The following is a 26,187-nucleotide window of genomic DNA, read 5'->3' on the forward strand; positions in this document are numbered from 1 at the left end:
AATGCATATAGGTTTGTGTTTGGGCCGATGCAGGTCACATGACTGTTCAATAAAGTGCTAAATGAGAGGTTGTTGAAAATAAAAATACAAATATTTAGTTGTGTGCTTGTACAGCAGAATCATATCTGTTATATATTAATTTATTTTCAATATATTTTTCATATAAAATCATATCTGTTATATATTAATTCATTTATTTTCAATATTTTTTTTTCTTGCAGCAACAAGAGCAGGATCCTACAAATCTGTATATATCAAACTTGCCAATCTCTATGGATGAGCAAGAACTAGAAAATATGTTGAAGCCCTTTGGACACGTTATTTCTACACGAATATTAAGAGATGCCAATGGAGTTAGCAGAGGAGTCGGATTTGCAAGGTAATTTTTTAAACGTTCTATCTAATGTTACTTATTGATAATATTAACTGCATTTTAGGATCTTAGAAAACCATATTTCAATTTACCTATAATGAGAAATCAAAGCAATAAATCCTCAAAAATTATATTTTGTGCATTTTTGTTTCTCAGTTGATGTTCCTGGATTATCGTATAAGAAATGCACTCCATATTCACAATGCCAAATGATTATTAATAAAGAAACAATATGGTTACAGTGTCAGATGAGTGAGGTTGAAGAGGTGAATATCATAAACCTGTGATATTTTAATTAAACATGTGACTTAAAGGCACAGTTTACCCCAATTTTTTCTCCCCTTTAATTTGTTCCCACTGATCCATTTTAATAGCTAGAGTGTATCAAATTGTTTACAAGTAGATCATTTACTCTTATTTCAGCATGATTTAGCCTGTGGTATCCCAACCTATACTGAAAGTTTCTATACTCAAAGGGACAGTCTACTCCAGATTTTTTATTATTTAAAAAGAAAGATAATCCCTTTATTACCCATTCCCCAGTTTTGCATAACCAACATGGTTATATTATTATACTTTTCTACCTCTGTGATTACCTTGTATCTAAGCCTCTGCAGACTGCCCCCTTATTTCAGTTATTTTGACAGACATGCATTTTAGATAATCAGTGCTGACTCCTTGGTAACTCCACTGGAGTGAGCACGTTTTCTATATGGCACACACGCATTAGCAGTGTCTAACTGGGAAAAACTGTCAAAGGCACTAAGATAAAAGACAGCCTTCATGGGCTTCGAAATTTGCATATGAACCTACCTAGGTTTAGCGTTCAACAAAGAATACCACGAGAAAAAAAAAACTAATTTAATGATAAAAGTAAATTTGACAGGCCCTATCTAAATCATGAAATTTTTATTTTAACTAGAATGTCCTTTTAAGTCCAGGCTATTGAGAGGTAATGTTAACACAGCCAGCAGAAGAAATTACACTCCTGGTGGGGTGTAGAAAAGATGAGTAATAAATGATAATTTACCATTGTTCTCTTTAAAGGCTTGATACACTCCGCTTTGGCGAGATGATCAAATGACGTCTCATCAGTACCGCAAGGTCCCTCAAAGACTTTTATAAAAGGCAATTTTTTTTCTTGAAAGTAGTTTATCTCTCTATGTGAAGGAGAGACACACAAAAGTACCGTTTAAAATGTGCTGCAGTATGGAGGAGAAAACATGGCTCAAAATATATACACTGCAATTCACTTCTAGTTTAGAATTCTCACCAACTGAAATATGTCCCATAACTGCAGACTAAGGGACTGGTTTTTAAATGCTGCAATTGTGAAACCAGAGAAAGGAATATGTGTGTTCTTTTCTCTGTTTTTTTTTTCTTCTAAGTGAAGGCGTATTTTCTGCTCTTGGCTCTGAGGCGTCCCTTTTCTCTCTACTTGTCTTCAAAGGACAAAGCTTATTGAGGTTTTTTACTCTTGGCAGCTCCCTTATTGTATTCTTTTCTGGGACGGCCTTTGCTTGTTAAAATGTGCCCAGTGTATTAAAATGAAATTGTCACCACTGTTTGATGCAGCATAACACTGTTTGACACCAATCGCCTGCAGCTACAGAGAACAGACCTTCATTCCACTTATACTTTCACAGACAATGGTCTCCAAAGACTGGCAATAGATAGTCACTTAGTTTAATCTCTCTGAAGTCGCAGTAACAATATTAGCTTTTGTGCATATGAGAAAACAATCTTTAATATATTAAAGATAACTATAGTGAATATGCTGAAAAGCAAACAATCAGGATGGATATTTTAAGTTAATGCTTAGTTTTAATTGATCTTTTTATCATTATTATTATTATTATTATGCATTATGGGACATTCAGAACATTATTATCAAACTTTCTGTATTCCTCTTTTAAGAGCATTTTTATATATTTTGGGATTTACGGGAATATAGACAATTCAATTTACTAATATACGCATTTAATTATTACTTGCTATTTAAAGCTAAGCTTTCCCTTTCTGATAAAGAATGCACATTTAGCATTTATTTATCAGTAGTTGAATAACTGCTCAGAATAATATTTTTTATAAAGAAAACTGAATGGAACTATGTCCACTCATTCATGATTTATCTATTGCTGCAGACATCTCTTGGTCAATAATATACTTCCCTTCCTTACAGAAATGCCTTCCTAGTTTTTTTGCATGATAATACTGGCTACATTTGCTAATATATTTGTTTAACCATATGTAACAAGCACATATATATTAGTAAAATTATCCAATAGGTGTTCCCCTATCAATGATAACTAACACTTCAACATTTAATTAATAGATGTTGTTTGCTCGTTGGTAGAGCCCAAACTTGCCAAAAAAGGCAAAGAATAAATGAGACAAAAATATATGTGGTTGTATATCTATTATATGAAACATTTTTTCTTTCATAATTAAACCCAATGAAAGTTGGGTAGACTTTAGATTCACTTCTGTTATCTATTGCAGCAAACAGATTGGTAGATGCACGTAAGAAGGCAGAAATAAAGTATATGTAGTATTGGTTCTAAACAGTAAAGCCTTACAACTATGAATTAAGCAAGTGAACATTAAAACTGTTGTATTGCACTCACCTTGTAGTTTGCACATTTTCCTGGAGCAAAGTACAGTAAAGAAAATATTTTCATGTTTGAAGACATCATTTGCTTTCAGCTATTTCTCTAACTCTTCAATGCAGGAGTGCCACACATCAGAATCTGGGTCAAAGTCTTTGACATGGTCAATCAACATCAATTTGGACATTTCCACTTAGGGGTGTACTCACTTTTTTTGCCAATGGTTTAGATATTAATGGCTGTGTGTTGAGTTATTTTGAGGGGACAGCATTATTACACTCTTATACAGACTGTACACTCACTACTTTACATTGTAGCAAAGTGTAATTTCTTCAATGTGAGGGGTGTACTCACTTTTGTGAGATACTGTATAGCCAAAAGGATATAGTCAAAAGGAAATACCTGACAATTCACCTGTGAGAATTGTATAAATAAACCAGTCATACATTTTGACCTATAGGGACCAGTGCAAACAAATGATCCTTGGGGATTTGTCTCCCAGAAGGAAATGGGGCAACCAATGTGCAATATATAAAAAACAAACCTGCTGTTGATAACACAATCATGTTCAACTCAAGGGGGGCGTAAATTCGTATATAAATGTAATAACAATTAAAAATCAAATGAGGTCAATGTCACATCAAAGTAAATGGTATACATTAATAAAACATAGATGATAGAACATATATGCAAAGTCTTATCTGAGTCCAAAACAGGGACCATCCGAGTGTTCCAGGAAAGTGGAAACCCCAAATGGAGTGTGTGATGGATCTCCGGCTACCCTGACTGGATAGCTCTGCCAATGGGTCCTTGAAAACCCCTGGAACCAGCTGCTATGTAGCAGAGAAGGTGATTACAGCAGGAGCCCACCCAAATAACTAGACATACCAGCATTCAGGTGAACAAAAAAGAACCTTTTATTGGGAAACACACATGACATTTATACAGAAACCGTACCTCACATCTCCTGCCCTTCCCGTCCCTCTAGACAGGCTGACGGCTTCATTGTGCCCATTGTTCCCCAGTGTCCAGCGGCACAAGGATGGTGTATTCAGGGTGATCCACTTCCAGGGTGTTGTTGATAGTCCTTGGACCCCAGCTGTTACAGTCCAAACAGCACCTGGATCCATGACTGGGGACCAAAGCTATCGGTGACCAACCCTACACCGGGAAGGCCGCTGAGGAGTAGTTGAAGATGGGGGGTCCAAAACCCCTGGTTCCCATGAAGGCTCCTCCCTGGTAATCGTCCCACCTCTAGTCCTCCTCCAGAGGTAGCAATTCCCCAAAAAGCGGAGCTCTGGGGCAAAGGATCGCTGGAGTGACCTGGGATGAAGAGGACCAGGGATCCAAGCTGATGCGGCTGACTGGCATTCCCATGGGCCTGGCCAGCTGAAAACCCAGTTCCCAATGGAGCTCACCTCCAGCAGTATGCCCACCTCTTGCCCTACCTACAGGGGAACCAATCCCCAAGAGAGTGGAGCTCTGGGGTAAGGGGCCTGCGAAGCGGCCGGAGGGAAAGTGTTCCGGCAGGTGCTGGATGTGGGGCCGGCTGGTAGTTCCAGGCTGGTCGGAGAGGGATAGATTGATCAGAGACCAGGTTCACACACAAAATCTCCCAAAAGGAAAGTTGGGGAGATCTCTGGTGCTCTGAGGAGCCCAAAACTGCCAAGAAACAAGAGGGGGTGAGGTAGTAGGGGATTAACCCTTTTAGCCTGGTATCAGTGACAGAGTGGATATCCTAAGATCTTAAATCGGGGCTGCTCCTCTCCAAATGAAAACGAATCTAAAATAGAAAATCTGTGGAAAAAACACAAAACAGAGGGCGCCTCCTAGCATAAAACTGTGGTTGCAGAGAGATATGTGAACATCTTGTGTTGTTATACTCACAAGAGTGGCAGCACCCTATTGTGCTGAGTAAGGCATTCTGGGACCTCTCAGTGTCCCAGCTCACTGGTGCCCAGCCAGGGATCAAGAGTGCACAAACCTCCGGTGTCAGCTCTGAAAAGGATGAAAAAAGCTCAGGCTTCCAATATGTTCAAAATCAGTTTATTACAATCAAAATTAAAAACTAAGGGTGCAGACACTTACAGATTGCAACGTGTTTCTCAGCTATTCTAGCTGTTTCATCAGGCATCTGTTACTGAACTGGAAGCACTGGCTTTTAAATTCAAACTAACCAATCCCAAACCAGACCCGCCCTTCACTTTCAATCAGGTGTAATTCATTATTGAAATTAGGACATCATTTCATGACATGACAGATAGAGATATATACAAAAACATATAATTTGTATCTACTATGATAGCTATAATACTATTGCAAATGTATACACTAGTGGAGGTTCTCTATAAGAAAATGTACATAGACTGACTATGCAATATATATCCATTCTTATTACCATATTAGGCCAAATTTCAAAATGTTGGCCACTAACTGGTGTTTTACAAAATCATATTGACCCTTTAAGGCTATTGTGGTTGACGAGGTGTTGTAAACAAACATTCAACAATTTCCTCTATTGTGTTCACATATGTCACTCACCATGTCAATCCCAAATAATAATATGCCATAATAAATCCTAATATAAAATATATATTTTTAATATTAGGATTTATTTAGGAACAGTAATTCATTTGCGCCACCTATATTTTATACATTGATATCTAAAAACGTTTTTAATGTGTGTTAGTTTCCTAATCTGATCTAGACAGCTATATATATTTTTTATCCTACAATAATATGCCATAAGTGTGTCCCTTCTATCGACTTGTTAATAACATTTTAGTGCAATATAGTTTGGTCCAATATTAATCCGTTGTAAGTTTTGGATCGGATAAAGACAGCTGTGAGATCAGCGTGATGGTTGTTGTTTCATAAACAAACCGTAATGGGCGTTTCTAAGTCCTACCTAAGACCGCGATATGTAAATCGGTCTGCTGGTTCTAACAGGGGGCATGTCACTATGCGTCATTGGTGATGTAACGTGTAGAAAATCCTAGGGAATTTCCCCGATTGACAAATAGCAGGGTAGCTTTATTCGCAATTATAAAGATTATAATGTGATATATGTAATCATATCTTTTAAACTAACAATGACCAAATTGGTCAATATAGAGAATAGACTATACATAAAATGAAGGGGAACATGTGATCATGTGCGTGTACATGTATAATGTGCAACTTATCATGTTTGATACATGTGATGAAATACTACTATAAGGAAAATAAAGTGAAGGAGTTTAAATAATTTGTTGATTCTAATAGTCAGTGCTCTATTGAGATATAAATCAATACTATAAATATTAACATGCTACTAATAATACATGTGGTGGAGTGCTACTATATGGAGCTAAAAAGGGGGGGTACAGTGTGTTAATAAATGGTGATATAAAACTATTGTTAATGTGTTCCTTTAAATGAGGGGTATTCTAAAAAGTGAGTGAAAACATTCTGAATAGGGATATTGATCAAAGGAGGTATGTTGCGATATTTTGGGTTTCAAATGTTCTAATAAAAAAATAATAAAAAAGGAAGAATGGAAAGGTATTGCTAAAAGAAGACTGAAACAATAATAGTGATAGTGTGACTATGTGTTTGTATCATGATTTCTACGAGAACTCTCACTTTTGTGATATGAACTCTAGTATGAATGTATCTATCTGTTATTGACGCTAAGGGGTGTATATATCTGATTATCAGGTGTAAGGGTGTCTTATTTACCAAATAGTAAGTGTATAAAACTCATGTGAAATACAATTAAGCAAATGTATATACTAAGCAAACCTGTCTGTCTATTGCTGTGATTATTGTTATAAGGGGGGGAAGGACGTAGATGGGATCATGGCTAACTGTGAAGTACTCTGTGAGTAAACGGGATAATATTAATTGGAATCCTAAGTGGGATTCATAAGACTAACAAACTGTCACAATCCTTTGTGAGTGGATACCTATTAGAGAGAAAAAAGGGGTTATGAAATGTGTGTACCAAGTGTGGACAATGTGAGCACAAAAGAGATTACAAATGAATAAACACAATTCCATATAAAATATACAAGAATGATATTATATATACACATACCACTTAGAGATTTAAAAAACCGCCATATCTATATTTTCGTTTAAACCCTCTGGAAATAAAGTGCCAAATGTGTAAATCCAATAGGTATCTCTTTGGCAGAGTCTAGTAAACCTATTGGAACCTTGTTTGTAAGGAATACTTTCCAGAGGTGTTATACGAAAATTGCAGAAGGACCCCATTGGCAAGTTCTGTGGTGTCTAGAGACGCTGTGTTTATTACTATTTTTTGTAATGTTCCTATAATGTTCACCCCATCTTCAGCTTACTTTGCGTATTGTGCGGCCAAAATATTGGGTCCCACATTTACATTTAAGTAGATGACAAATGTGAAACTACAATCTAGTCTCTCTTGGATGGGATAAGTACGGACAGTTGTGTTAGAAGTGACATTAGTAGCTCCATGAGAGATATATTTACTTATGTTACACCTCTTGACCCCACATCAATAAGCCCCTTTGATGGCAAATTGATTATTATTGGTGATTTTTTTCCTGTTTTTTCTTTGTCATCACTACTTTGCTGGGTGTTAACTTATGTTTTATCGTGGGTGCTCTTCTAAAGGTGACAGATGGCTTGTCCTCTAAAATTTAATTGAGGATTGGATCTTTTTGGAGCAAATACCAATGTTTGTTGATAATCTGTTTTATAATTCTATAATTGGAATTATAATTAGTAATAAAAGACATTTTCTGTTTGATTATGTCTAGTTCCTTAACTGGAATTTTTTTAAATTCAGGATTTATATATTTTTTTTGTATGTCTATCATTAATAATAATATTGTAACCAAGACCTTTCGTAAGGCTACAACAGGCAATACAATACTCCATGCCTCCTCACAGCATCCTACCCATGTAGTCAAAGCCATACCTATGGGTCAATTTATTAGACTATGAAGAAACACCAAATCTGATGAAGTATATGAGTCCCAGTCTATAGAGCTCACAAATAGACTACTGCTTAGGGGTTATGCAGAAGATTCCATTGAAAAATGTTGAAAAGAAATAAAAACATACAGTGGAAAGCAAAGGGAAGGGCAGTAGGGCACAAGAATAAGAACAAGTTAAATTCTAGATTTGAGGATTCCATAGTGTTTACTACTGCATATTCCCAACAATATAACACTGTTATTAAAAGAAAAAAAAAACATTTACATATTTTGTTAGGAGATGATATTTTGAAACCTCATGTTAACAATGTTAAATTTGTCCCTAAAAAATCTAGGACTCTTGGCCAAAAGTTATCTCCAAGTTTAGTTGTTAGAGATAAAACCCACACATGTAATTGGCTATATAAAACAGATAATTTTAAATGTGGGAAACGCAATTGTCATATGTGCTCTCACATATTGGAAGGTAATCACTTCTAGTAGTTGCACAGGTCATGGGTTTGAAACTGACTTGTATGCAAATTGTGGTACCACTTTTGTTGTTTATCTTTTAACATGCAATTTATGTCAGTTTCAATACACAGGACAAACTTCTAGGGAAATTTGTAAAAGGTTTGGGGAACACACTAGGGATATTAAGAATTACAATAAAGATTCGGTGGTGGCTAATCACTTTAATGGGTATCATTTTACCAATATAGCAAATATGAACATCAAAGTTATTGACATAGCCACCACCCCTATTAGGGGAGGAAATAAATTTTAAATTTTGGGAAAAAAAGAGCTATTTTGGATGTTGAAACTTAAAACCCACTCACCAACGGGTATGAACCGAGAGTGTGACATTAATTATTTAATTGATAAATAGGATTACATTGATGTTCCTCTCTCTCTTATTGATAGGTTTTTCTATATAAAGTTATTATGTAACATATGGTTTTCATGAGTATCACATACATAGTACAATAGATATATGAAACTAGAAGCGCTTGTCTCAACCAAATTATGAATAGTTAAAAAGGAGGAATCAATAAATTTCCAGTAATCTTAATAATAGTACACACTTATGAACTAATCAATTGATCAATGTTCTTACTGATATAAATGTCTGTAATGTCCATAAGCTTTGATGTTATAAAGTGTAGCAAATGTCCTCCAGCGTTACACACTTTGTATCAGTCACCTTTCAAACTGCTGCTCACAGGGGGTTGGCTGTTTGTCCGGCAGCCGGGTAGAATAATCCAAAGTAGAAAAGATCTGGAGCGCAAAAAGAAAAGGGAACTGCAATAGTGTGAGATCCAACAACACTTTTTATTAGCACGCAATTAAAATCTACTCACAAAATTTCCAAATAAGTCAAGCACATAGCATCAAACATGAAGAGTATTCCGGTGCTTCTCTCACGGCTGTATCCTTGCAAGACTCGGCGTGTGACGTCACCACCCGATCTACTGCCGCGAGATTTCAAACACACCTCTCTACTTCGTCAACTGTCAAACAGTTCAGATTCAAGCATTCGGCGCCTCAACGCGTTTCCCCGCCCCTTCTGGCGGCTTTCTCAAGAGTACCAACTGCTTACAAAAGGCTCCTATTTGTACTGATGCGATACTAGTGCCCCCTGCTGTTGATATTTGTAGGCGGAACTCTTCTTCTCCGGAACGTTTCTTCTAGTTTAGAGTAGCTACTCTAAACTAGAAGAAACGTTCCGGAGAAGAAGAGTTCCGCCTACAAATATCAACAGCAGGGGGCACTAGTATCGCATCAGTACAAATAGGAGCCTTTTGTAAGCAGTTGGTACTCTTGAGAAAGCCGCCAGAAGGGGCGGGGAAACGCGTTGAGGCGCCGAATGCTTGAATCTGAACTGTTTGACAGTTGACGAAGTAGAGAGGTGTGTTTGAAATCTCGCGGCAGTAGATCGGGTGGTGACGTCACACGCCGAGTCTTGCAAGGATACAGCCGTGAGAGAAGCACCGGAATACTCTTCATGTTTGATGCTATGTGCTTGACTTATTTGGAAATTTTGTGAGTAGATTTTAATTGCGTGCTAATAAAAAGTGTTGTTGGATCTCACACTATTGCAGTTCCCTTTTCTTTTTGCGCTCCAGATCTTTTCTACTTTGGATCACATACATAGTATATGTTTTGAAATTGTTCACATGTATATTGCTTCTGTTAGGATCAATTTGTTTTTAATTGTGTATGTGAATGCAACTTAGCACTTCTACTGAGAGAGCTTTAAACTTAATTAGGCTTTTTTCTATTGGTGTATAACATTTTGCTATAGCCTATTGTATTCAAGTTGTCCCCTTAAATGGAATATGCTTAGTGTATCCACTATGTCTATGAATAAGCGCCACTAGGGGGCACAAAATGCGTCAGACTCCTGGGTCTGTTTGTCTACCTGCATCACCTGGGCTCTATCTATGTGCTTATAGATCAATAAACCTGGAATTTTTTATATATGAAATCTTTGTGCAGTGCCTGTTTCCCTGTTTGTTTGCATATTTATATTTTTTTCCCTGTCAGATGTTCCGGGTACCCTTTTTCCCCAAATCTGTTTATCAAAATCTCAGCTTGCTGATCTAATGCTGAACAATTCCCCCTTATTCTACGGAATTGACTGTAAGGGATATTTAATTTCCAACTGACAAGATGAATACTAATATATTTCAAGAATGTATTACTGTCTAAACTTGTGAAAAAGGTATGTGAAGATATAAACCCTATTCTGGTCCCAAGTTCGAACCACATCTAAATATTCAATACCATTATTTTGAATGTTACTAGTGAATGACAGTCTAAAGTTGTTATTATTCAAGTGAGCTACAAATTACATCGCTGATTCTGGAGAGCTGTTCCAAATGAAAATCAAATCATCAATGTACCTACCATAGAAGACCAGGTTCTTACCACATTTATGATGGTAAATGTAAAGATCTTCAAACTTACCCATCACCAAGTTTTGCGTAACTTGGGGCGAACCTGATCCCCATGGCGGTACTTTTGATTTGAAGAAAAAACTTATCAAGATATTTGAAATAATTATGTTGGAGGATAAAAAAGATTGGTTCTAATATATATTCTTTTTTGTCCGTGGGCATATAAATGTCATCATATAAGTATTTTTAATAGATTCTATTCCTATCTCATGGGAGATATTTGAATATAAAGTGCACACATCACATGTCATCCATATAAAATGTTCCTCTCTCCTGACTAAAGAGAGTTTTCTGAGGAAGTCAGTAGTATCTTTTATAAAGGATTGTAGCTGTGTTACATATTTTTTTTAAAAAATGGTCAATGTAAGCCGATAGTTTGTCAGTCAGACTGTTAATTCCAGCTATTATGGGCCTTCCTGGTGTCGTCTCTTGTCTTTGTGAATTTTAGGTAGGTGGTAATAGAAAGGAATGTCGGGGTGAGTAGGAGTAATATATTGCTTTTCTTTAAAAGTGAGTATCCCTTCCTTATGACCCCGATCTATAATAGCTAGTAACTTATTAATAAATAACTTTGTTGGATCATTGGGTAGAATTCTATAGTAATCTCTATTCTTAAGGATTCTGTTGGCCTCTTCTACATAGTCTTTGCAATCTTGTATAACAATCCCCCCCCCCCTTATCCGCCTGGCGAATTACTATGGAATTGTTGTTGGCTAAATAGATTGTTCACATGTAAGCCGATAGTTTGTCAGTCAGACTGTTAATTCCAGCTATTATGGGCCTTCCTGGTGGTCGTCTCTTGTCTTTGTGAATTTTAGGTAGGTGGTAATAGAAAGGAATGTCGGGGTGAGTAGGAGTAATATATTGCTTTTCTTTAAAAGTGAGTATCCCTTCCTTATGACCCCGATCTATAATAGCTAGTAACTTATTAATAAATAACTTTGTTGGATCATTGGGTAGAATTCTATAGTAATCTCTATTCTTAAGGATTCTGTTGGCCTCTTCTACATAGTCTTTGCAATCTTGTATAACAATCCCCCCCCTTATCCGCATGGCGAATTACTATGGAATTGTTGTTGGCTAAATTTGTTAATGCTAATTGATCGTTAGGCCAAAGGTTTGATTTAACAATGACATGTTTGGGGATACCAGATAGATCTTCCATTACCAAGTCTTGGAACAGGTCTATAAAGGAGCCCTCTTCCCTGGGGGGCATAAAGCGCGATTGTGGGCTTAATCTCGTGTGAATATAACCCTCATAAAGATCGTCTATTACCATATCTATATCACTGTGAATGATGATGTTATCCCTTTCGTTTCATAGAATTAGTCAGTGTGGGGTTAATCCTTCTATATCTTTCTTTTTAATGCCCTAGAGGCAAAATATTTTTGGAGTGCAAATTTACGAGTAAATTTAATAATATCTACGAATAAGTCAAAGATCTTGTGTGTGTTGGAAGGGCAAAAGGATAAACCTTTTCCTAGAACTCTAATGTCATTGTTCTTGAGTTGATAACTCGAGAGATTGCATATATCCTTTTGATAATCTGCCCAATTTTTCTTTTTTGCGAGTGCCCTCTGCCTCTCCTCCCCATGTCTGTATGCTCTTTTGACCCCCTTGGTTGGCTCTTTGGTTGTGTGATGTGAGTCTTTTTTCCAAACAGTGCTAGGTTAAGGGGAGGTTTCTCTAAAAGATTCTGTGAGTGTTTGGGGGTCTTTCTAAAAAAAACTGGTCTGGGGATATATTATCTCTCTGATCTGGGGTAGTGGAGGGTCTATTATCTCTCTCAAATCGACTCTGTTTCCTCTAAGGAGGATATAGTATTTTATACCTGTTCTGGGTGTTATAAAGGTTGAGGCTGGTATATATAAAAGATGTTGTCAGACTGAGTATTGGCCCTATGCTGGATATTACCAGGGTTCAGTATATCTTTAATATAATGAAAAAAAGTTTTGACCGAACCTTTTTGTCTATGGTCCAGATCCGAATCTATAGGGGTGATGTGCCCTGTCTGTTTCGGTGTATATGGTTAAATAAGTACCTTCTTGTCTGTTATCAAACCCAGGTCTATTGGAAGGTAATGTGACCTGTCCTATTCTGATGTGTAGATACTCCTCTACTTTATGTTGTGTTGATTATGGTTGTAATGTCTATGTTGTCTCCCTTTGTTATTGACTACAGTCCATTCTGAGTTGGATTGCATGTTTCTTTGTGTTTTCCTATTAAAGTATATACCTCTCCTTTTGATGTTATCCTTCCCATCTCTAATCTTTTTTTTTGTTTTCCTGTTTATTAGTTAGTTAGCCTTGATCCTGTCTTTTTCCCCCCCTTAAAAACAAAATCACAGTAATATACAGACAGGTTTACTTAGTATATACATACAACCCTTACACCTGATAATCAGATATATACACCCCTTAGCGACAATAAAAGATAGATACATTCATAATAGCGTTCATATTACAAAAGTGAGAGTTTTTCGTAGAAATCATGATACAAGCACAAAGCCACACTATCACTATTTTTGTTTCAGTCTTCTTTTAGTAATTCCTTTCCACTCTTCCTTTTTAATTTTTTTATTAGAACATTTTTAAATCTGAAATATACAAACCTACTTGGATCAATATCCTATTCAGAATGTTTTCACCTCATTTTTTAAAATACCACCCCCCCCATTATATGCAACACATTTTATCACCATTTGTTAACACAGTGTATCCCCCCCATTTTTGATACTTAAAGTAGCACTTCACCACATTTATTATTAGTAGCATGTTAATATTTATAATATTGATCTCAATAGAGCACTGACTATTAGAGGTCAACAAATTGTTTACACATTCTAACGCCTTCACTTTATTTTTCATATAGTAGCATGTCATCACATGTATTAAACATTATAAGTTGCACACTATACATGTACACGCACATGATAACACTCTTCCTTCATTTTAGGTATAGTCTATTTTCTATATTGACCAATTTGATCTCACAGCGTATGTTTCGATCAGCTGTTTTTATCCGATCCAAAACTTATAACGGATTAATATCGGACCAAACTATAATGCACTAAAATGTAATTAACAAGCCGATAGAAGGGACACACTTATGGCATATTAATTATTTGGCATCGCCATGGTGAGTGACATATGTGAACACAATAAAGGAAATTGTTTAAATGTTTTGTTTACAACACCTAGTCAACCACAATAGCCTTAAAGGGCCGAATGATTTTTTTAAAACCCCAGTCAGTGGCCATCATTTTGAAAGTTTAGCCTCATATGGTAATAAGGATGGGGCTATATTGCATAGTCAGTCTATGTACATTTTCTTATAGAGAACCTCCACTAGTGTATACATTTGCATAGTATTATAGCTTTCATAGTAGATACAAATTATAAGTTTTTTTATTTATCTCTTTCTGTCATGAAATGATGTCCTAATTTTTAATAATGAATTACACCTGATTGAAGTGAGGGCGGGTCTGGGTTCTAGTTTGGGATTGGTTAGTTTGTATTTAAAAGCCAGTGCTTCTAGTTCAGTAACAGATGCCTGATGAAACAGCTAGAATAGCTGAGAAACGCGTTGCAATCTGTATTTTAATCTTTTTTATGCACTTTGGGTGAGTGTCTGCACCCTTAGTGATTTTGAACATATTGGAAGCCTGAGCTTTTTTGATCCTATCCGGAGCTGACACCGGGATTTTGTGCAATCTTGATCCCTGGCTGGGCACCAGTGAGCTGGGACACTGAGAGATCCCAGTATACCTTACTCAGCACAATAGGGTGCTGCCATTCTTGTGAGTATAAGAACAACACAAGATATTCACATATCTCTCTGCAAACACAGTGTTATGCTAGGAGGCGCCCTCTGTTTTGTGATCTTTTCATAGAATTTCTATATTAAAAACATCTTTTTTATATATATATATATATATATGTATATATATATATATATATATATATATATACATATATATATATAAACAGAAAAATATATAGTATTTTAGATTACATTTATAAAAAAGACTTAGAGTACCTACTGGTTTCTTTTCTTTAACAATCATATGGCAGGTTTTAAGTCACTATAAATTACATATTCTAAAAGATAAGAGCTTACCATCATGTCTAACGTAGCAAGCCATTGCTTTATTGTTCCGAGACAATAGTTAGTAAGTGATGAAAATAGTGAAATATTTAACTGCCAAGTCAAAATATTAAAGGTTTAAACAAACTGTGTGTTGCTAAAATTATAATAAGCAGACATGAAGTCTTTGCATGCAGTATAAAAAGTTTCTTGTGGCAAATTGTATAAAGATGTTACAGTAGACCTGTGAATTCATCATCATAATAACCTACTTAATGAATTACTCTTCTGTGTGCTCCTTCTACATAGCACCGCAAAGGGTGTAGTTAAGGACATTTTGTAAGGTTTTCTTTGCTGTAGAAACTGTAAAAAGATTACCAATTACCTGCAAAAATGATTACAATTAGCTAAACTCTTATATTATATATTAACATTTATTGTAAAGCGCCGCAATTCCGTAGCGCTGGGTACAATGATAAGGGTATACAATACATATATATATAAACATCGAATATTACTTACTGTTTCTGGTATTAAGGGCTAGATTGCAAGGTAATGCAGTGTGTGTTATTTATTATGCAGCCTTCACACAAAGTATAACACACAATCTGTTATTTCAAGTGGATCATTACATAAAGAATGCACCCTAACACGTCAAAACTATTTTAAGCACTGTCTATACTTTTAATGGATAGTGCAGGTGTGCTATTAGTGGGATTATTTAATATTTATGTAACACGCCTTAAAGGGACTCTGAACCCAATTTTTTTCTTTGTGATTCAGATAGAGCATGACATTTTAAGCACTTTCTAATTTACTCCTATTATCAAATTTTCTTCATTCTCTTGGTATCTTTATTTGAAATGCCAAAAATGTAAGTTTAGATGCCGGCCCATTTTTGGGTGAACAACCTGGTTGTTCTTGCTGATTGGTGGATTAATTCATCGACCAATAAAAAGTGCTGTCCAGAGTACTGAACCAAAAAAGCTTAGATGTCCTTCTTTTTTAAATAAGATAGCAAGAGAACGAAGAAAAATTGATAATAGGAATAAATTAGAAAGTTGCTTAAAATTACATGCTCTATCTCAGTGTTTTTCAACCAGTGTGCCGTGAGAGATCCTCAGGTGTGCCGGCGGCAGACAGACAACAATGTGACATATTTTTTAAATTTTGCTTGTTTTTTTATTCTGGGACATTTTTTTATTTTAAGTGAGATGATGACTGATGGGGGGGGACTTTTCCCAGTGTGGGGGTGTCCTTCTTTCAAATTTTGAATATTGGGAGGTATGTGACAGGCTCATCAGGCATCATTTACAGTCCATGACATATTGACATTCATTCACAGACAATCATTATGATTGTTTGTGAATGAATGTCAATATGTCATGTATAGTTTGTAGGAGGCATGTTTGTGTAGTATATATATATAATATATATATATATCCATAATATAACTGGGAAGGCACTCTCCGTTTGCAATTTTGTTTATTGGTAAACGTTTTCGGGTCTCCCCGTCCTCAGACCACTTACACCAAACTAGTAGTACAACAACTTATAAACCTACTTACCCCCACCGTGAGATGCCGCCATCAGTCTCCCAGCATCCGTGTTGCTCAACTTGCGCATGCGCGCCTGGAAATAGGGAGAGCCAACGGGGGACAAACTAAAAAAGCAAAGTGAAAATAGTGAACATATGTACTTAAAACGATACAGCGATAAATATACATGCAGTTAATGAGAGCTATAGACAGTGCTTACATGAATCACAACCTTACTAGTTAAGCTTACGCAAAGAGCAACTAAACAACACTGCCTGACATTAAACACCCTAATTGATTCACCAGTATATAATTAAAGGTTAAATATACTTCATCTTGGTATTCAAAATACACTGCAGAGGTTTTCATCATAGGATTTGCTAGATAAATAAAAATCATGTGCAATATTCTATTCCTATAACTTAAAGTTAAGCACATAGTTAGAGCTGTCAGTCAAATAGACATTATTCTAAATCCTACACTATACCCTCTTAAAGCTAATTGTAGTATACATATTAGGTTAATAAAACAAATGATCCTCAATTTGTTTCAAAGATTGATGTTAGGAACCAATGGTAGTAAAACAACTTGATTAATACCACAACTTATTTGCCTCAACAGCCCCAACATCACTTGCTAACTAAATGTAAACTTACAAATAATATATCAGTGTCCATTACATTTGGACAAGATGCTAGGAGTCAGGGAGCATATATCCACCACAACTTTTACAAAAAACACTGATAGTCCAAATGGACATTGAGTCCCTTTGGATACATGGTATCCAAGTTAAAAATCCACTGGGACTCACGTTGTAGTAGACGTCTGCCCCTGTCACCACCTCTGGAGTTTTTGGGACATGGTCAATGATAATATATCGGAGATCAGACACAGAATGACCACTGGTACAGAAGTGGCGAGCCACCGGTTGGTCCGAATCACCGGACTTAATTGCCAGTTGAATTGCTGACCGGTGGTTCGCCATCCTTGTCCTGAGGTCATCTTGGGTCTTGCCCACATAAAACCTGCCACACGGACAGTGCAATAGATAAACAATATATGTGGTCGTGCAAGTAACCCTATGCTGTATATAGAATTTTTTATTGGACCATGGATGTAAAAATGGTGTTACTCTTGGTTAAAATCACCACAGGTAGTACATCCACTACAGCGGAAGCAACCCTTCTTGGTAGTGCTTAACCAGGTACTTGGCATGTAACTCTTGGCATTATCAGGTCTTAACAGCATGTCCTTAAGTGATCTCCCACGTTGAAAGCCAACGAGTGGTGTCACACAGGAGGCAAAAGGAAGGGATTTATCACTTTGTAAAATGTCCCAATGTTCTTTCAAGATCTTGGAAAATTTTAATTTTTCAGGTGAGAAAGTGGTGGTAAATATTATTTTCTTGTCACTCTTATCCCTCTCAACCTTACCCTCTCAACCTTGGTAAGTGCTTGTTCCTGGGTAAGTTCCAATGCCTCAGAAAATGACTGATCAAGATGTTTGGATCCATAACCACGATTCCTAAATTTCTTGTATATATCCTGTAGTTGATGTTCTTTCTTGTCCTGATCGGTATTATTGCGGACCACTCTCTTGAACTGTGACCTCGGTAATGATTTCTTCAAGCTAGGAGGGTGACAACTTGTGGCGTCCAATAATGAGTTCCTATCTGTTTTCTTTATGATACAGGGTAGTGCTGATTCCTGTACCCTCTCTGAAAATCCTTAGATCCAGGAAATCAATTGTCTCAGCATTGTAGGTCAGCTTAAATTGTACTTGTGGGTTTACACCATTTAATTCAGCATACCAGACCAACAGCTCATCCACTGTACCACCCCAGATAATAAACAGGTCATCTATGTACCGTCGGTACATCTTGACCCTGTGGTCCTGGAAGGCAGTGGTAGCAATGGTTTCAAAATACGCCATAAAGAGATTCGCGTAAGATGGGGCCACATTGGACCCCATCGCCGTTCCTGATATCTGTAAGAAAAAAATCCCTTTCAAATTTGAAATAATTGCACCTCAAGCAGAAATCCAATAATTCAGTCATCACATCCACCGGAGGGCCAATGTAGGGGTATCTCAAAAGATGATAAGCAATTGCAGCCATCCCTTGTTCATGGGGGATAATGGTATATAAACTGGTCACATCTAATGTGACCAGAATATCATTTTCACCAAACATTTGGCAGTTCCTCAGCAGCTGTATGAGCTCAATCGAGTCCATGTGCGCTAACCCCAACACTGCGTTTAACTTAAAAAATGAAATTACTAAGCCCTGTTACGCATATTTTACATTCAATTGCTCTTTACATAGAAAAAAAATATTTTTTTATTCTTAAATATTTATTTATATATATATATATATATATATATATATATATATATATATATATATATATGATAATCTTAATGTAAAATATATATCTAAACCTATATATCTAACTAAATAGATATATAGTTATAGGTAATATACATATATATATATATATATAGATAGATATAAAAATGTATTTAAAATCAAAATAATAATCCTATGTGTGGAAGAACATTAGAATGTGAAATATTAATAATGCATGTCGGGTTATGTGCGCAAGCGATAAGTGTAAAGTTTATATAGAGAATAAGTAAGTATGGTCGCGATATCCAAGGTCCTGAAGCTAGCGCGTGCTAGGTTTAGCTTACGCACAACATGTTTACTTTCAACTTGTAATATGAGCGCTAACCCACGCATGTAAAAAGATTACTTCTGGCAGGTTTATTGCTTGATGTAAATTGCAACATAGAGCACCACTTGTAATCTAGCCCAAAATCTTTTTTTTTTCTCACTGAAGCAGAAAAAGAGGAAAATATTAATTTTTACTCAACAGTTATATGGGTTTTGTGGCATTCATTGTACTGTGCTAGAATTTTACAGAGGGAGACTGATTACAAGAGAAAAGACTAGCAGTGTTTTTTGTGGGTTCATGATTCACATGAAGTAGCCTATTATTTCTATCATGGTGTACTAGCTTTGAAGTGAAGTCTGAATTTCTTATCTAGTGCTTCAATATAACAACTATTTTTTTTGTTGAAAAAATGCTGAAAATGCCATTACACTTACAGATAAAGAAAAAGTTATTTTGATTTTTAGAGCTTGCACTTCTTTTCTTTTATTAAATACAGCATATGACCTCCAAAGAATGATCTGAAAAAAAGACTTGCCCACGTTAAGTCATTTGGGAATAAAGAAATAAGTACATTTATTAGGAATAGGAATGTGCTGTATTGTATAATACTTTTATAGTGATTTCCATGTATACATTTATTTATGAAAATGTCTGTATAACCTTTTCAAAGCCCTATTCAAATGTATCATTCTCAACAAGATACAGCATCTATTTTGCAGAAATTTTCTCGTTCAAACTCTATGTATGGTACATTTTTTTCCTGAAATAATATGATGCTAATAAAATGCCCCCTTCTCTTAGAGATGTTATTTTTTTTCTTTAATGGAGGTACTTTAGTCTTTTTTGAAGTATACCCAATGTTTGTATATCAGAATATATCTATCTATCTATCTATCTATCTATCTATCTATCATCTATCTATCTATCTATCATCTATCTATCATCTATCTATCTATCTATCATCTATCTATCATCTATCTATCATCTATCATCTATCTATCTATCTATCTATCTATCTATCTATCTACAGTATCTGTCTATCTATCATCTATCTTTTCCATTGGAATTATGGATAACCTGGGGATTTATTTCTGTGTATATTTGTCATCAATAAGCACATAGATGTCATGAATCATCCATTACAGTCCAAGCATAATGAGTTTACCTAAAGATGGTAGAACAAAAATGTTTTGGGGTGAGATTCATGATAGCGGTATTGGAAGAACAGTGTATGGCAGGGTGGGGAAAAGAAGAGAAGACTAAGGGGCGGATTAAAAAGTGGAGCGATATAATTTGTGCGCAAGTAATATTGAGTTTTCGCATTCGTTGCCTGCAAGTTAAAGTGCGCTTGTTTAACAAGTTAAAAATACATATGTACACATATATAGGACATATATATACTTTTTTTTTTAAATTTAATTTTCCTATCTCATGTATGGATTTATGTATGTATTTAATTATTTGAAAACTTGTTCAAAATGACGTTGATTGTTAATAATTATCACCATGACTACGGGGTCACATTTGCTGCAATTTTCAAACTTAGGGTGAGGGGCTAAAGGGTATTTAAGATCACTTTGTTTTATTCACTATGTTGTTTGGTCTGAGAAAGGGGTCTGTGGATCCTAAAACGTCAATATGATATAACAAAATAAATCCTTTTTTTTTTCACAAATCCAGTGAGTGCAGTCTACGATGTAGCGTATCTTGTCTGCTGCACATTGATAAATGCATACGCTGTCAGCAGGGCTCTCTTTAATATTGACTGGACCCTGGGCAAACATTTTCTTTGGGCCCCCCCCCCCCATGCAATTTTGCTCTCCACCCCAACATCCCAAAAAACAACTAAATCAATTTATTTTATATATTTTTTAAATTATTAGCCCAGCAGTGGATCATCCCACTGCTGGGCTAATCATAAAAAAAAATTGCAATATGTGAAACTGACCTAAGCAGAACTAATAAGTAAATAAATATATAATTTCCTCCACTCTGGATTAATTTAATATGCTTTTGAATGTGATTTTGGTGTTAGGTTAGCTGGTTAAAGAGATTTAGGGCAGCCAACAGGAGCAAAGCAAGATAAAGACTGAGGCGGAAGCATGGAGGTGCAGACAAATATAAGTTTACTGACTGGAACAGTCGAACTACTATGGGAAGCTGTAAAATCTGAGACAGAGAGAAATAAAAACTATAAAAATAAACCTAGCCTTAATGTGTAAAGTATCAGCATGCCACTATACATCAGCCACAGCAGCACATGTCACTTCTTTGCTAGGAACAAGCTCCCTTTCATTCTGCACTAGACAATGCTGCATGGGGGAGGGACATGTGTACACTAACTTATTCTTCCCACTGACACCTTTCTACAAAGCACTGTTCCCCTAACAAACTTCAGTTAGTTGATCTTAAAGCCACAGCAGAAAGAGCAGGGCTAAGGGGACCAGCAGACTGGATGCTGTCTGCCCAAGGCTGCATGGATACAGATGAGTTACACAGCCTCAAGACTGAAGAGAGCAGTGTGTGCAGCTGCACAGATGCTCAAATCCTCACATGCCTGCCACTCCAGCTTTCTGCTGCATGCACCTATAGTAAGCCCTACCCAGAAACAATCCCCACCACCAGAGCAGTTACCTGGTAACAGTGGTAAACCAAGCAGGACATTTTCTGATGTAGTGGGATTGGCTGGATGCTGAGTTAGGGCTTAGTATCCAATGCTGCACAATACACATCTAAAACAGCACATGGCACTAGCTTGGAATGTCACATGACATCGTCAAGTCTGGCACAGTTTCTCACAAATAAATATAAGCAGAGAACTTTTGACTGTGACAATATTAGGACTGACTGTGTGTCCCCCCCATGTCACATGACATATAAGCAGTCTGGCATGTACTTTTTTTTTTAGGACTCTTGGGCCCCTCAACAAAGACTGGGACCTGGGCAGCTGCCCCTTTTGCCCTGTGTTAAAGATGGCCCTAGCTGTCAGCATTTATCATTGCTCCAGAAGTTCTTGTGAACTGCTGGTGCAATGCCACCCCCTGCAGATTCACAGCAAAACGGCCGCTAGCAGGGGGTGTCAATCAACCAGATCATATTCTATCAGGTTGATTTCTGTCCGCGGCCTCAGAGCAGGTGGACAAGGTAAGGAGCAGCGATCTTTAGACCGCTGCTTCATAACTTCTGTTTCCGGCAAGCCTGAAGGCTCGTGTGGAAACAGGGGCATCAAGCTCTATACGGAGCTTGATAAATCGACCCCTATATGTTTTACTATTGAAATTTAATCCTGACTAAGCACCCTGGTCGTTGACTACCTGGCAGTGAGAGTGCAGATACTCGTGGAATTTATATATATATATATATATATATATAGATAGATAGATAGATAGATAGATAGATAGATAGATATCCAAAATTCCAGATCTTACCCACAAGTGGAAAACTGCCTGGGTGCAACTTTAAACAACAAATAGTAGCCAAAATGAAGTGCACTCTCAGGTCTTTCACAGCAAAAGTTACTTTATTGATGTAACGTTTTCGGAGGACTTGCCTCCTTCATCAGCATAGTGAATTAAACACAAAACACAAAATAAATAGTGTCATACTTACAATAACATTCAAAACCATTCCCCTTTCCCTTCGGCGCCAAACCTGCCGATATTGGAACGCATACTGCGTTCCACCGGCGATAAGAACCGGAAGTGGTGTGCAACATCACTTCCGGAAGAACAAAAATTGTTAATAATATTGACGATATTAATACAATAAATTGTGTAAAGTGAAACAAAAATTTCAAAGCGTGTCCACAGGGTGTTACCTAATAACAACATGTGTGAGGTGCAGATACTACTAATCTGAAAAATCAGAGCCTGTGCCGCAAATAAGTGTTATTCCACAACTGGTTGCACGTTGCCATGGCAACCTATATACACAAATCGTGCCCCACTCGCAGACTGAAAAGGACTTATTCAAAAGCTGTTTGTCATAAATTTGTGTAGTAACCTATGAACTTTGAACAGTGCAACATTTAATCATACACATATGTGTTTAAGAAAATCAAAAAAAATTATAAAATACATTGCTTACTTTAGTAGCGTGTAGTTTTAAATTTAAGCTGAAAATTTAAAGTTATACACTGCTGCATTAAAATGTCATCCCTACTTCTTTTGGGTGAGGAATACCTTTAAAGATTGCTAGATTACACCTACATAATGCGGACATATTCCTCAGGATTGCAATGTATACCCACTTTCCAGGGTGATAATGTATATTGGGTATATAGAGGGTAGGGAGATCCCTAATAACATAATTATAGATTAATATGTAAGAACCCTAAGCTTGTATTCTCCTAGTTATATCAATAGGCAACCCAATGATAGAATCCCCCCAGTTATAGTTGACTAGCTAGCTGTAACTAGGTCATTCATTCCATGAGCCTTAGTTTGCTAAAAACAATGTTGCCACACATTCTACACTTAACCCCTTATTGAATATTTCTACTTCAATAAGGATCACAAAAAAAGGAAATAAAAATTAAAATAAACATAAATTATGGTTCCTGCATTCAATGCAAAAGTCCCTCTGGGTGATGGTATGGCTCTATAATTCCCAGGATGTATCATGTCCTTCTTGTCACAGACCCGACTGTGGTTTTGTATTACTCCCATATTCTCTTCAGGATATTATTTCACATATTTTTTCCATATTGTATCACTCTACTGCCTCTTGTAACTGTTCTAGGAACAACATTGTATCTTTACTTCTTACATAATCTTTACATCTTTGCTGGATTTGATACACTCCATATGGTTTTATAGGGCATTCGTTGTATGCTACATGGATGTTTAACCAATTCAGTGAGCCTTGTAATGATGGAATGCTATGTGTGTTTAGCGGTGCATGGTAACTCCAAGGCACCACTTACCTGACTTCCACTCAGGAACTGGAAGTGCCAAAGTCCCCCATACCTGGTGCTGTGAGTGTATCTGAGCAAGTCCACCCCCATAAACGGGATCAGTCGAGCCCAGAAACTCACAGAGTCATAGTAGTCTAGGTACCATACCCTTAGAATGTATCACACCTTAATGCCACATTACCAATAAGGCTTTGAAATCGGGAGTTGTGTTAAGTCCCACCCGGGTGTACCGTGCCCAATCGGTACATCCACTGTGCTTCCCGCTGTAGGAGTATCTTGCCCCTGTCCCCACCCCCTGTCCAAAGGGGGACATGATCGATGAGTGTGTACTCTTATTGATGCCACCGGATGTTTATGTTGTGCACAATGCCTGGCCACAGGTTGGTCTGAATCTCCAGACTTCAAAGCTGCCCGGATAGCATGACGATGATTTGCCATTCTTTCTCTGAGGGTGCCCGTCGTCCTTGCGACATAAAAGCGAGAACAAGGACACACAACAGATATACGACAAATGTTGTTGTACAGGTAATAGAGTGACGAATATTGAATTGTCGATTGGTGTGTGGTGATGGAATATCTTCGTGTTCATAAGACCATTACAGGTGGTGCACCCCAAACATCTGTACGATCCCTTGATGTTAGTATATGTCATGGATCTGTAGCTTGCCCTTGGGTCCGTTTTGACCAGTAGGTCCCGCAGGTTTGTGCCCCTCCTGTATCCCACCATAGGTGTAAGGTGGTTACTAAAGCGTAGCATTTGGGTCAGATGCCACAATCGGCAATGTGTTCTTAGAGAATCGATCCCACTTTTCTAGTACATAGGAGAAAATGTGGTAGCCATTATGAGTTTTTCATCTGTGGTTTGTCTCTGTTTTTTTGTTAACAGTTGTGTTTTGTGTATATTGTGATACTTCTTCCATCATCTGTTTGATGTCTTGTGACTTATACCCTCTCTCAGCAAATTTTGCACCCATTTCCAACAACTGGGAGGCTCCCTTCATAGGATCAGAGTTGTTCCTCACTGTCCTGATTAATTGTGATTTTAATATACCCTTCAGGAGTGCTGGGGGATGGCAACTATCTGATCTCAACAGGGAATTCCTGTCTGTAGGTTTGCTAAATAGTGTGCACCCCAGTCCCTGTGCCGTTTTAATACACCTTAAGATCAAGAAAATTGATGGAGTGTAAATCAGCACACATTTTGTAACCGAACCGTGGTTGGTGTGTTGTTAAACAGATCAAACCAGCCATGGAGTTCATCCATGCCCCCTCTCCAGATCAAAAAAATATCATCTATGAACCTACGGTAGAAAATGATAGATGAGTCACATTTACCCCATAGGTACAGATTCTCAAAGTGGGACATGAATAGGTTCGCATATGAGGGGGCCATGGATGACCCCATGGCTGTACCTGCTATTTGCAGAAAAAATTGTCCTTGAATCTGAAATAATTCTTACTAAGACAGAAATTGATCAATGCCAGTAAGAATTCAATAGGCGGTCCCTCGTATAGGGGGTTATTCACTAGATGTGCTTTCACTGCCTCCTGTCCTTCTATATGAGGAATGATTGTGTAGAGGCTGTTCACGTCCATGGTGACCAAAATATCCTCCGGCTGGACGTGAACAGACCCCAACAATCTAATAAATTCGCTAGTGTCTAGCAAAAAGGACCGTGTTCCCTTAACAATCGGCTGTAACAGCAGATCAATAAACTGCGACACCGGTTGGCATAGGGAATTCACAGCGGACACTATGGGGCGTCCTGGAGGTCTCTCTGCATTTTTATGCACTTTCGGGATTGTGTATAGTATGGGTATCTTGGGATGGGCAGTGGTACAAAATTTCAGTATGTGTTCAGAGATAAAGCCCTGTTCATATCCCATACATAACAGATCATCCAGTTGTTTTTTTTAAAATGCCAGTTGGATCAGACCCCAGGGTGTTATATGTTGTTATGTCAGAAAGTTGAGTTGTAATGTCCTCTCTATAGTAGTCATAGTCCAGGAGGACAATGGCTCCTCCCTTGTCCGCTGGTCTAATAACAAGGGAGGTGTCTTTTTGTAATGTAGTGATAGCCTTTCTT

General features: G+C 37.1%; 1 protein-coding gene across 1 annotated transcript in view; it reads left to right on the plus strand.

The window, feature by feature from the left end:
- RBMS3 (RNA binding motif single stranded interacting protein 3) overlaps window positions 1-26,187 on the plus strand; it is a 1,116,133-nt gene that overhangs the window by 739,631 nt on the left and 350,315 nt on the right. Inside the window, exon 5 of the mRNA XM_053714248.1 lies at window positions 222-379. Coding sequence (XP_053570223.1) covers window positions 222-379 — 158 coding nt within the window. The remainder of the gene's footprint in view (window positions 1-221; window positions 380-26,187) is intronic.

This window comes from Bombina bombina, chromosome 5 (assembly GCF_027579735.1).
Source record: "Bombina bombina isolate aBomBom1 chromosome 5, aBomBom1.pri, whole genome shotgun sequence".
Taxonomy (NCBI): Eukaryota; Metazoa; Chordata; class Amphibia; order Anura; family Bombinatoridae; genus Bombina; species Bombina bombina.